This window comes from Canis aureus, chromosome 37 (assembly GCF_053574225.1).
Source record: "Canis aureus isolate CA01 chromosome 37, VMU_Caureus_v.1.0, whole genome shotgun sequence".
Classification (NCBI taxonomy): Eukaryota; Metazoa; Chordata; class Mammalia; order Carnivora; family Canidae; genus Canis; species Canis aureus.
In genome coordinates this window covers 17,139,992-17,153,064 of record NC_135647.1, presented here as the reverse complement: position 1 = coordinate 17,153,064, position 13,073 = coordinate 17,139,992, and the positions used below count along the sequence as shown (strand labels likewise).

Genomic DNA, 13,073 nt, shown 5'->3' with positions numbered 1-13,073 from the left:
CAATGGTCATATAACTTTTTAAATCATTCTCTTTTATATGTATTTTTTTAAGTTGGGGTTAGGATTTGTGTTTTCAAATTAGTTGGAATAATATCAGTCTTTTTATCGTGCAAAAGTTGAAATTTCTATAAACAGTAGTTCTAAATGCAGTCCACATTTACATAAAAACCTTTAAAAGATAAGTGTCTTCATGCTTCTCGAGATCTTGGAATTTATTCAATGCAAGAGGAAAATAATACTGGATGTAGAGTTCAGAATATATATTTGATTACTGAACAGGAACACCTATATTTAAGATAATTTAGGCATACTTTCAGGATGTATTCACCCAGGCCCTAAGACATGTCCTTTACTAAAATAAAATAAAATAATATAAAATAAAAATAGTGCTCTTTTTCAATGCAACAAAGTATGTTTTTAGCACCCCATACTATCTTCCCATGCAAAGGAATTTGCATTCCTATATTTTAATGTCTCTTTCACTAAGGATACTCTTTTGACATCCAAGATGCTCATTTATTATTGTGAGCACTTATTCTTGTGCCCTCCACTCAGTGTAAAAAGCTTTTCAGTCATTTTGGAAGTGAACCCTCTATAGGCAGATCTTGCAAGTATGAAATTCACTTGAATCACGTTTGGGGTACAAGAAGTATTACAGGCAAGTTTGAATGCTCAACTTTTGTTCTCTTGATGTGAGGAGTTAAAATGTGCCTCGCTCTTATTGAATTAGGCTCCTGCTTCCCACCTCCTATAATCAAAGCAGCCTGTCCACCCTTTGAACGGACAAGATGTGAAGATTCTTGGTGGTGGAGTCACCACTCTGACATCTGCCATTTTGAATTCAGTCTGACTCCTGGTTTCCATTTCCACTTGCTACTACCTTCCATTCTTAATTTCAAATTTGGCTAGGTCCAATTTAGTTTATTATTTATCTTCACCTACTTCAAGCCCCCATCAAGCTTGCAAAACCTATCCCTCCACTGAAGATCAGGATAATGAATACTAAATGGCATGTAGAACAGAATCTATAAGTGATCATATGATTGAATTGAATTGAATGATTGATGGATAACTGAACTACGTATTAGAGTGTATTAAAAACATTAGAACTTTAAAATAAGCAGTTTATAGAATTCAATGCAGAGGCAACGCAAATTCTGATGGAATGAGTTATCTCTTTCTACTAAAGCTTTCAATGGCTTCCCACTGCCTATGAAAAATATATAGCTCCACTACTGTGCACATTTCCAATTTCTAATCTCCTTCTCTAGACTGCTCTCTCGCTTCCTTCCACTCTCTGTCCTTTGTTCAGCCCTAACAAATTGCTCTCAGTTTTCAAACTTGCCTTGGCATTTCCTTTCACAACACCTGTACTCACAGTCTCCTTCTACATGGAAAGTTCTATCAAGTGTCTCCATCCTAAATCCTCATCAACGTACATCCATTTATCTATTTGCTACCACCTTGCCCCTCAATATCCTCACTGAAGCTTCTTCTCCTCCCTTACTGTACTCCCCCAGTAAAAATGAGTAGTTAGGAAAACAAAGTCATGCCATGACACACTGCCTGCAGTTTGCTGTGTCAATAACAATGCTTAGGAGTTAGCTCCCTATAAAACTCATTACCAAATGCAAATTCATCTTTCATTAATCATCTTGTTTTATTAAAAATTATAGATTGTATATAACCTTCAGAACAGAATTTCATCAACTAAAGAACTTTAAATCGTTATCCAAGTGCACAAGAGTAGTAGATAAATAGTGAAGACTAGACAAAGAAGGGGAAATGGGTATGTGTATATGTAGCCCTCTGTTTCCCCCTACACATTCATAATAAGAGATAAGTAGCTCCTTCTCAGAGTCCCCAACATAATTCCATCGTATAGCCATCTCTTAATAAAAACTATTCTAACATACAACAACAACAAAATGCTAACCTTCATTAATTGCATCTGTTAGTTCCCAGATAATACAGACACTCAAGAAATAGACGTTTTAGTATGTATGCTTTTCAATTATGCTGCTTGAATGGATCTCTAACTGTACTGTCCACTGTCCCACAAGGCACAACTTTCTCCAACCCTTCTTCTCTCCCTAACATCCTGCTATTTTTATGAGCTTCAATAGCCCCTTTTCAAGTGGTAGTTTCTTTAAGAAAATAATTACAATGCAAATTAGTCTTCAACAAATAGTAAGGCACATTTCGGAATTAAATTCCTAAGTATTGAAGCTTTGCTTCCTGATATGTTTAAAACCATTATATAAGTTTAACCATAGCCATTCAATCTATGTACCTAGAAATATCATTTCTTCTGTTGCTAATGAAGGTCCTACGGCACAAATTTATTAAAGGTATACGTTTGCATGGGATAATAATTGGGTCGATAATATTAAATTCATAGGCTCATTATTTAATTGCAAGGGCAGATTATGAATACAGCTTCTAAAATGTATTTTAATGAAAAACACTACATCCTGACCTAATCATATCAACCTTATGCTATCTAATTAGGGATGCAAAAAATCATTAGAGTTGCAAAATATTAGTTCCAGTTCCATCAGGCTGTGAGCTGCCCCTTCATGAATATATATATTTTTACTCATGATAAATAGTTAATGAGGTAAAAATGACAAAATTTGCATGTAGGCAAATTAGTTTAATAGAATGATGTCTTTTCTGACTACTGAAAGTGACCTTTTCCTTTTCAAAAAAAAAAATGGTTAAAATACTTTGAAATTATCATCTGGCTGTCTTTGTACAAATGACAAATTTTATGTATGAACAATATAAAAATTACAAAATGCAATAATCCTAAATTCTCATCATACTGTAAATGTGTTCTGTGCTTTTGCATTTATCAATTTAATAAAAGGAAATTAAGCATATTATAAAGTGTCCTTTTATGTGGCAATTTTTAATCCAGAGCATAAAAACGAGAAGCATGTGCTTAATAGCTGGTACTACGGCAAAGATCTAGATCAAATTTTTAAAATGCAAAAATTCTAGAATACTTACTTGAAATACTTTCATATTAAAGTGTCTGTTCCATTCTTAATTTAGCAACTTAGACTACAGATGAGTGTTCTAAATTAAACTGGCATTGTATCTTGAAATTAGTACTTCAATTATTCAACAGGACTACCTTGCTTCCCTATTGAAATAAACTAAACAAGCAAAGGTAAAATAGGTTAAGAAGAACATTAAAAAATTAATCATAAGAGGAAGTCTTCATGGTATAAACACCATGTCATGAAGAGACATAACAAATAAAATATGTATGTCTATTCATTTAAGTTTAGGAACGTTTCTGTATGCTTAATAAACATAACCCAGATAATGAGAAATAACAGGTGCTTTCCAGATTTTCAAATGATTTGCATAAACATCTCTGTGAGTCTCCTCACTGATAGATGCTGAGTCTATACATGTTGGGGAAGAGACAGCAGCAATATATCTAGATATATTAATGTTTGTTAATGGCCCAAAAGAATCTAAGCCAAAATATTTTACTTAGGACACAAGTGTTTTTTTATTAAATTATTTACTTTAATTACATTTAATCCAATTGTCTTTTCTTTGATCCATTTAAATGTGTATACATTGTCAGAATTATGAACACACAAGATTTGAGGTCTTTTCTTGAGTTCTACTTTTGTCCATCATGGGTCAGCTAAATCATTTGATAAACGAGGGAATAAATATTAATTTTTTAAGAATTAAAGAATTTCATAATCTCCTTTAATTTTCCCTCTGGCAGCTAAACATTCATTTTCTTCTTCTCCTTTTCATCCCCAACCCCCTCTCCACCCCACCTTCTCCTGTCTCTCACTCTCTCTGACTTCCCTAGACAAAACAGATAATCATGAACAATAAAATAATTCTCTATTTTCCTCTGTATTCTCTTGTTAGGTACTATGGTTCAGCTCAGATCATTTTGATACTGAACTTTGGATTACTTCCAAATTCCTAAACTTCCATATTGTGAAACTTAATAATGAAATAAATATATTCTATCTACCTCAGTCACTTTGACATTATCCTACAGAGAAATTGCTCTTTGCTTAATTTTTAGGATGATTTATTAAACAATTCAAGCCTTTTAAAAATTATGCTGTTGTCAAGGATTTTCGAAAAAGAAGACAGGATGACTATATCATAAAGTGAAATGTGATTTACTTTAAGTCAGGGACAGTTGTGGAAATGCCTGCTGTAATGTTATATTTACCTATCAAATTAACAGAATTCGAGACATATTGCATATATTAATAGTAAACCCATGTGGAGTTTTTTAAAAGCTAATGTTTAGGTTTCTATTAGGTAGAGAATGGAATGAGGTAGATTATATATTCATTATATGGGCAAATAATATATTTTCAATTAGTCATTCATGCTTGCATTCATTGTTGTACTGAACGAATAGACAGTAAAAATATACTATGTTCTGCAGACACTATTAAAGATCGAGAACACGAAGATGGAGAGGCCATTCATTTATTGCACCAGAAGATCTTAATCTAAAAAGGAAGAAGGAGGGAAGCCTGGGTGGCTCAGTGGTTGAGTGTCTGCCTTTGGCTCAAGGCATTATCCTGGGGGCCTGGGATCCAGTCCCACATCAGGCTCCCAGGAAGAGGGAAACACAAGTAATCCTCAGACTGTGTGTTAGAAGGGTCAGATAGAACAAGCAGCCATGACACAAAGGAGATGGCCCTCTTTGGGCAGGCTCCATCAAAGCAACACTCAAACTCAGCCTGGAAGAAGAATTAGTTTGCCAGGTGGTCCCTGAGGACCTGGGAGGATGCTCCTCAAAACAGAGAGGAATGGATGGTAATGTAAAACAATATAACATGTTTAGCAAAATATCCTTATTTTTATATGGCCTCATTATATTTCAGCAAGAAGCATTTGACAAGAGGAGGTCTGAGAGGGAAGGAAGGCATGTGGATACAGGCTAATCACCAGAGAGGTAAACAAGAATCATAACAAATGGCAAAAATGCAAATATCTGTATTTTGGCTTTTACTATCCAGGCAAAGCGTTTATGACAGGAAAAGGGGGGGTCAGATCTACATCTTAGAAATATTCTAAAGAATGAATTCATGGATGTGATGACATGGTAACTGCAGCGTGAGACTGCAGGTAGACAGAGCAGTTAGCAGAGTGTTATTGTTCTTTAGAAGTTGGGAATTGAGATCATAGATGTGCAATAGCAAATAGCATAGAGAATAAATATTTAAAAAGTAAAGTCAATATAACTAACTCCATGAACAAACTGAAAAAAAATTCTAGGAGACAAAGAAAGTCTAGAGAAACTCTGAGTTTCAGTTCTTTGTGATCAGAGTAGATGAAAATGCCATGTACAGAGGTTATGGATATGTGAATCCTGTGGCTTTGTGACACAGGTGAAATGCATTTGGTAATTAACTAACAACATGTGTTAAGTCAATTTTGTTTGGAACATGCTGGGTTTAGGTATCGGTGGGGCATCCACCTGAAGATATCAAGTAGGCTGCTAGTTTGTTAGTTTAGGACTCAGAACAGAAGCATAGCCTTGAGATACACGTTTGGTCATCTTCAGAAGGATGGAAGATACAGCTTGAAAGGAGGGCAACAAAAAAAAGTGTGTAGAGTAAGAAGAGAAATAAACCAAGTATAGGACCCTGAAAGACTCTAACACAGAAGAGGCTGATGGAGCCAATGGAGAAGTCTGGAAAGGAGATTACTGAAAGAATGAAGAGAAGCAAGAGAACTGACTAACAAAACATCAAAGGAGAAAAATAATATTCTCTTCCTCCTGTCATCACAAGATGACATTGAAGCTAGCAATCATGTCACATGCAGGAAGTTGGTCACTAGCTTCTTTTATTTTTTTCTTAAAGATTTATTTATTATTTTACTTATTTACTTGAAAGAGAGAGAGAGTGATAGAGACAGCAGGGGAGGGGCTGAGGGAGAAAGAGAGGGAGACAGAGAATTTCATGAAGATTTCCTGCCGAGTGTGGAGCCCAACAAAGGGCTCAATCTCATGACCCCAAGATAATGACCTGAGCTGAAATCAAAGAGTCAGATGCTTAATTGACTGAGCCACCCAGGTGCTCCACTAGCTTCTTTTATGTTCTTCACAACCCTTGTGTAATTTTGCTATATATATACAGCAGGTATCAAGAAATATTTCCACAGGAAAATGACGGTGCTACACTCTAAAAACCACCTGGCCATGTTTCCTCATTTCAACTAATAAAAAATAATCAGTATACAAGCAATTTGCAAGATTTGTATAGTGGTGGCAGTAAAATACAATCATAAAGAACAATGTGAGAAAATGTACCAACTTACTGATAGGCTAACAGAATGAGCTTCTCTTGTGCAGTCAAAAAACAAATCTATTTCAAACCAACTCACCTTCTTCCTTTCACCATGGATTCCTCTCCATTGCTCAGACCTTTTCACTATGTAGCTGAGCTCCTGATTGGAGATCTCCAAATCATACGGCATGAAAAACATGGCTTCTTCACTGTGGATGCGCTGAAATGCATCTAATATCCAAGAATCACTGTGCAATCTAAAAACAAAACCATCTGTTACTTTTGTTCCCCAAATACTGTTTACTTTTTGTCCTCCAAAAAATCTTAAAGAATTTGTTTATTTTATCAATTTAATCAATTCTATTCCAGTTCATTGTTCCCATTTATTTTTCAGAAATTCTTTGACTAACATTCCAGAAATAATTTAATACTATTCTTCACTAACTATCATAGTCAAAGAATAATCTGGTTTGGGGGGGATTTTTTTTGCAATTATCTCCCATAAGCCTATTATTTCTTTCTTTTTTGTGTGTGTGTGTGTCAAAGATTTAATGATAAGTGAAGGAAATCAGTGAGAGTAAGCAAAATGCATTCATTAACTCAACTTTCCCCTCCTATGCTGATTTAAAAACATTTAATCATAATTTGCATGATATATTAACAAGTAAACATACTTAATAGCTGGATATTTTACTTTTCTTTCTTTTTTATTAAAATGATTATTTTCTAAGTTTAAATTCCAACTAGGTAACATACAGTGCAATATTATTTCTTTTTTTTAAATAAATTTATTTTTTATTGGTGTTCAATTTGCCAACATCAGAATAACACCCAGTGCTCATCCCGTCACATGCCCCGCTCAGTCCCCGTCACCCATTCACCCCCACCCCCCGCCCTCCTCCCCTTCCACCACCCCTGGTTCACTTCCCAGAGTTAGAAGTCTTTATGTTCTGTCTCTGTTTCTGATATTTCCTACCCATTTAAGCCTACAATTTCTGATTTTTGATGTCTAGGTAATAGAGGGTAGAATATTAAGAAATATTTAGCCATTAATTTATATTATGAATACCAGATTAATTCAAATGTGAAGGATTTGTTAAAGGAAACTTAAGTTTGAATTTATTCTTTCTCAGTGAGTTGATCTTAGTGCCCCTTGGTAGAAACCCCATTGGACCAGCTCAGTTGGAACAGAGGTTTTGCTTGGTCAGTTGTTTTCCAACATGAATGATATATGGACCACTTTAGTGAAGCACCTAACCTGATAAACCATTCATTGGATCTTTTTCCCTTTCCAAAACAACACTTAATATTAATTTAGAAATGCACTGCTTTTTTTGTAATTTTAGGGAAGAATCTTACTGAAAAACATTAATACTTCATTAGTAACATTGGGGTAAGTACTATAAATATTAATTAGACTGATATTTATAAAATTCTTCCACTAAATACACTTAAGTTCAGAGAAGAGAAAATATGTATTCTATCCCTCATCAATCAGTGCATTTGCTTTCATATCATATGCTTTGTTTTGTAAAACTTTGAATAAAATTGAAGCTCTAGGGAAATATATTTATCCTGTGATGTAGTACACTCTTGGTTCACCATGGATACCTGGAACTAGTAAAATTGTGGGGCACCTGAATGGCTCCATCTGTTAAGTGATCAACTCTGGATTTTGGCTCAGGTTATGATTTCTGGGTCATGGGATTGAGACCCACATGAGGTTCCTCACTGAGCATGAAGCCTGCTTAAGATTCCCTGTCTCCATCTGTTGCTCCCCATGTCCCTGCCCTACTCTCACTCTCCCCCTAAAAATAAATAAATAAATACATACATACATAATAATAAATTAATAATTAACTAACGGCCACTAATAGTCAAGAACCCTACTGTAACACAGTATCAATAAACTACCCATTTGAGAAGTTATTACCAAATGCCCAAGTTATAAGTTGGAGTACCAAGATAGTTGAGCATTACATGGAGTGCCTTTCCATACAAAATGGGGAATTGTAAGTATTTAATTTCAATGATCAGGATAATTATATTTTGCTTTATAGTGTAGGTAATTAAAACTAAAATTTGTTGAGTTCCCATTATAATGGTGGCCTTTCACATCCGTTGTGTATCTAGCCTTCCTTTAATCCTGTCTTATACATATAAATATGCTAAAATCAAAAAAAAATTAGTCTTGCTGCTTATTAGTCACAGAGACAGAATTTAAACTCAGAACTAACACCAAAGTTCATTTCATTCCACCATCTGACTGTTGAGTGAAAATAACCAATACAACACACATCTTCACTTAAGGAAGGACCTCTATCATGGTTCTTCCAAAATAGTAAAATAGATTTTTTTGACCCTACCTGCCAAATAAGAACTCTGTGTCTTTGTTTTCCCCTATTTTATGCTCATCACAGAGTGGAAATAAAAGCAAAACTGCCAACCAGTGTTACTGATGGCCTTAGACTGACCATATGGCTTGGTACCATCTTGAAAATCAACTACTACTCTTACTGTGATTTGAGATTCTAGGTTGGCCATTTGAATGATTTGCTAGTTGTCTTGTTAAACAAAAACTAGTCTTTGCCATTCTCTTAAGCTTGTTTAATGTAACATCCATCTTTTTCTTTTAATGGTAGTAAGATTTAATGTAGTTAAATTACTGTCAATTTGCTGCCATAAACATTTTCTATATGAAGATTTTAAGTGCAGGATTACCAACTATGCAATTAACTTTGAATTAATTAGGAATCACAGTCCTGTTTCTGCTAGCTTCTGTTCCTTTTGCCCAGAAAGTGTCTGTCTCCTCTGTATATTTCCTTCATTTTGTGTGAAAGAATAATTATGTGAACATCCTAGCCGGGATCTACAGGATGGTACACAAATGTTTGAACAGAGAACAAAATGACACATTGGAATATGGAAAGCTATACAAAGATTAACTGCCTTTTAGTTTTACTTTTACATTTTTTTTGCCATGTTGAGTGGCATTTTCCAGTGAAAAGGTTAAAGATGGATTGTAAATAAGTCAACCTACCAACAGTTACTAGTTTTTAGCATATTTTTCAGCCTGAGACTGTTTATTTATTTATTTTTTTAGAGACTGTTTACACACAAAAAAAGGGACACAAAAAAATAGTCTAGGGTTATATATGCAAAATTTTAAAAATAAATTGAGTGTTGATAATTATGTAATTCATTTGATTATGTAATCAATCAAGCCATACAACATTTACCCAAAATATTTCATCCTTTCAGAGAGTTAGGCAGTACATAGTGATCAACTTTGGTGCATATCTATTGAACTTCACTTTTCTGGCTCTCTTTAGAAAGTCTGATTAAATGTTAAGAAAATTTCTATAAAGATATACAATGTCAAAACAGTTTCAGTACATTTCATAATTAAACATTTTATTTATAAAACATTATGTTAAGTTTATATTTATTTGTAAAAAAAATTGAAACAATTATTTTGTAAATAAACTGGGCATTACTGGGTATTGAAGAGAGAGAGAACAGACTATTTTCTCTATTCAGACAACATTGGAGTCAGTCAATAAAATATTAAGCTTAAATTTTCCATGATTGTAATTAGTTATTAAAGTTTGTTATTCTCAAATGGGTCAGAAATACACACACACATATACACACACAGATGCACATGTATTTCCATGTATTTCCTGCCATTTTGGTTGTGTGTGTGTATAAAGATCAGATTGATTTATATAAAATTGAAAATATTAAATATATTAGATGAGAGAAAAGAAAGAGAAAACCAAACACTTTAATAATTAGTGAAATTAGGAGAAGAATATTCAAGTTCATTGCATTATTTTTGCATTTTTATAGATTTGAGTTGTGCTATGTATGAAAAGCTAATATTTTATGATAATATATATCATTACATGATGATGGCTACAAATTTGGATTTCTTTTAACAATACAACTATTGAAAGTGTCTGAAAATTCTACATTTTTAAATTATTTCTTCAAAATGTAATTAAGAAAGAAACTGTATTCCACCTGTCTGTAAAGCCGTAGGCATTATTGTTTATAGAAATAGGTCACATATTATGCCACAGGTTCTGATGACGGCCAATGAAACAAAGTAATTTACAAAGTCCTATGCCCTGTGTCCTACATTTGAAGTAATTCATTGCTTGGTGAATGGCATAAGCTATTATGTTTGGTTCACATCTGAATGTGGGTCATTTACAGAAACCTAGGATGTGACATTTCTGTTACAGCTAAAAAGGACAAGTGTGGACATTTAGCTAATATAGTATTTTAAGGGTCATGAAAAAGATGGAGTCTATAACTTAAACTAGCTCCAAAAGAAAAAAAGATATATATATCTATATATATAGATATATATGGATATATATGAATTAAAAAAAAATCAAAATACGATTGCTTCTTTCAAACTCTAAAAGTTACAAATGAGTTTAGCAGTATGGTTTTACACATATCATAATATGCTTATTGATAAAACTACTTACCTACTGGTATAAGTATGTTAGAATGCTTCAGGTAAAGGTCTGAGCAGCTTATGCTTGCCAAAATTCATTCTCATTTTTATGTTTAAAAAAATGAGTATGTGAAATCTGTTCACATATTCTTTAGCAGACTTGTTGAATATTTTAGATGTATGACCCTAAAGTTTTTATATGTATGGGAAAAGCTAGCTTTTGTGAGTTTTCTTAAAAAAAAAAAAAAAAGAAAAGAAAAAATTGAATACTCCCTATCCTGGGTAACACTAATTGAAATCCAAATGGCTTTGGTTTGAAATTATAGTAAATAGAGGAAAAGATAAATACAAAAAAAAAAAAAAAAAAAAAGGAAGAAAGAAAAATGAAGAAGGGGAAAATAATTTTAGAAAAAGAAATTCAGGGGATCCCTGGGTGGTTCAGAGGTTTGGAGCCTGCTTTGGCCTAGGGCATGATCCTGGAGTCCCCAGATCAAGTTCCACTTCGGGCTCCTGCTTCTCCCTCTGCCTGTGTCTCTGCTTCTCTCTCTCTCTCTGTCTCTCATGAATAAATAAATAAAATATTAAAAAGAAAAGAAAAGAAAGAAAAGAAAAGAAGAAAAGAAAAGAAAAGAAAGAAAAGAAAGAAAGAAAAGAAAAGAAAGAAAAGAAAAGAAAAGAAAAGAAAAGAAAAGAAAAGAAAAGAAAGAAAAGAAAAGAAAAAAAAGAAAAGAAAAAGAAATCCAGGGCAGCCCAGGTGGCTCAGCGGTTTAGTGCCCCCTTCAGCCAAGGGTGTGATCCTGGAGACCTGGGATCAAGCCCCACATCCAGCTCCCTGCATTGGAGCCTGCTTCTCCCTCTGTGTCTCTGCCTCTCTGTGTGTGTGTCTCTCTCATGAATAAATAAATAAAATCTTAAAAAAAAGAGAAATTCAGAAAATAAAAAGACACACATAATAGGAAATTGTCAGGAACCCCTCTACCCCTATTTCCAGAGATAGCTCTATCATAAGTTTATGAAGTTTATATCCTTCAAAATACGTGTGGTCTCATGTTTATAAGGGAACAATCATTTTCTTAATTTACTGGTCATTAATTCATTATCTCAGTCGACAAATATTCACCCTTGCTTACCAAATGCCAAATACTTGGTAAGTGCAAGCAATAGGGAAGGGGACAGGTGAAAATCCCAGGAAGGGGCTACAAAGGAGCCTACAGGGGGCCCTGCAGCTGGCAGGAAGAGTGCAGAATGACAAGGAAAGTACAAAGTATTTGGGTGGTATACTCATGTCAAGAGCTCTTAATGCAAGAACAATGGGAAGCCATTACATGGATTTAAGGCAAGATGTGATAAAATACTTTTTAATTAAAAATCATTCTGGTTACTGTAAGGAAAATAGATTGAAAGAAGTAAAAAGGAATATAAAGAGACTAGTTGTAAGGCTCTCCTTCCTCTCTCCTTCCTTCCCCTCTTTCCTTCTACTTCTCTTTCTTTCTTTCTTTCTTTCTTTCTTTCTTTCTTTCTTTCTTTCTTTCTTTCTTTCTTTCTTCTTTTTCTTCTTTCTTTTTTCTTCCCTTCCTTCCTCTCTTTCTCTCTCTTTCCTCTTTCTTAGAACTGGATGGGTGATCTTCATATTGTACTGAGACAGGAAACCCTAGATGAAGTGATTTGGAGGAGAGCATGAATTTCTTTTCAGAATGTCAATTTTGAAGCTCTAGTGACATATATATGTAGAATTGTCAGTTAATTGAGAATTCTAAATTAAACTCATATTTACCTTTAAGAACTGAATTTTAAAACTAAATGGATTTGGGGTGACCGGGTGGCTCAGTAGGTTGAGTGTCCAACTCTAGTTTTCAGCTCAGGTCATGATCTGTGCTCAACAGAGTCTACTAGAGATTATCTCCCTCTGATCCTCACCCTATTTATGCTCTATATTTAAATAAATAAATAAAATCTTTTTTTTTTTTAAAAAAGAACTCAACTGAGCGGCCTAAATTAGAAATCTGTTACAAATATACTATTTTTTAAAGATTTTATTTATTCATTCATGAGAGACACAGAAAGAGAGGCAGAGACATAGGAAGAGGGAGAAGTAGGCTCTCCCTCCCTACGGGGAGCCCAATGTAGGACTCAATCCCAGGACCCCGGGATCATGACCTAAGCCAAAGGCAGATGCTCAACCACTGAGTCACCCAGGTGCCCCCAAATATACTATTTAAATCAATTAATTCATTCCCAAGAAGCAGATTAAACTTTTACTCTTTTTTCTAACATTTTTTTTTAGTATAGTTGACACACAA

General features: G+C 34.1%; 1 protein-coding gene across 1 annotated transcript in view; it reads right to left on the bottom strand.

Annotated features, from left to right (window-relative positions):
* Positions 1–13,073, bottom strand: part of LOC144306479 (uncharacterized) — a 329,755-nt gene that overhangs the window by 56,960 nt on the left and 259,722 nt on the right. Inside the window, exon 18 of the mRNA XM_077885883.1 lies at positions 6,400–6,559. Coding sequence (XP_077742009.1) covers positions 6,400–6,559 — 160 coding nt within the window. The remainder of the gene's footprint in view (positions 1–6,399; positions 6,560–13,073) is intronic.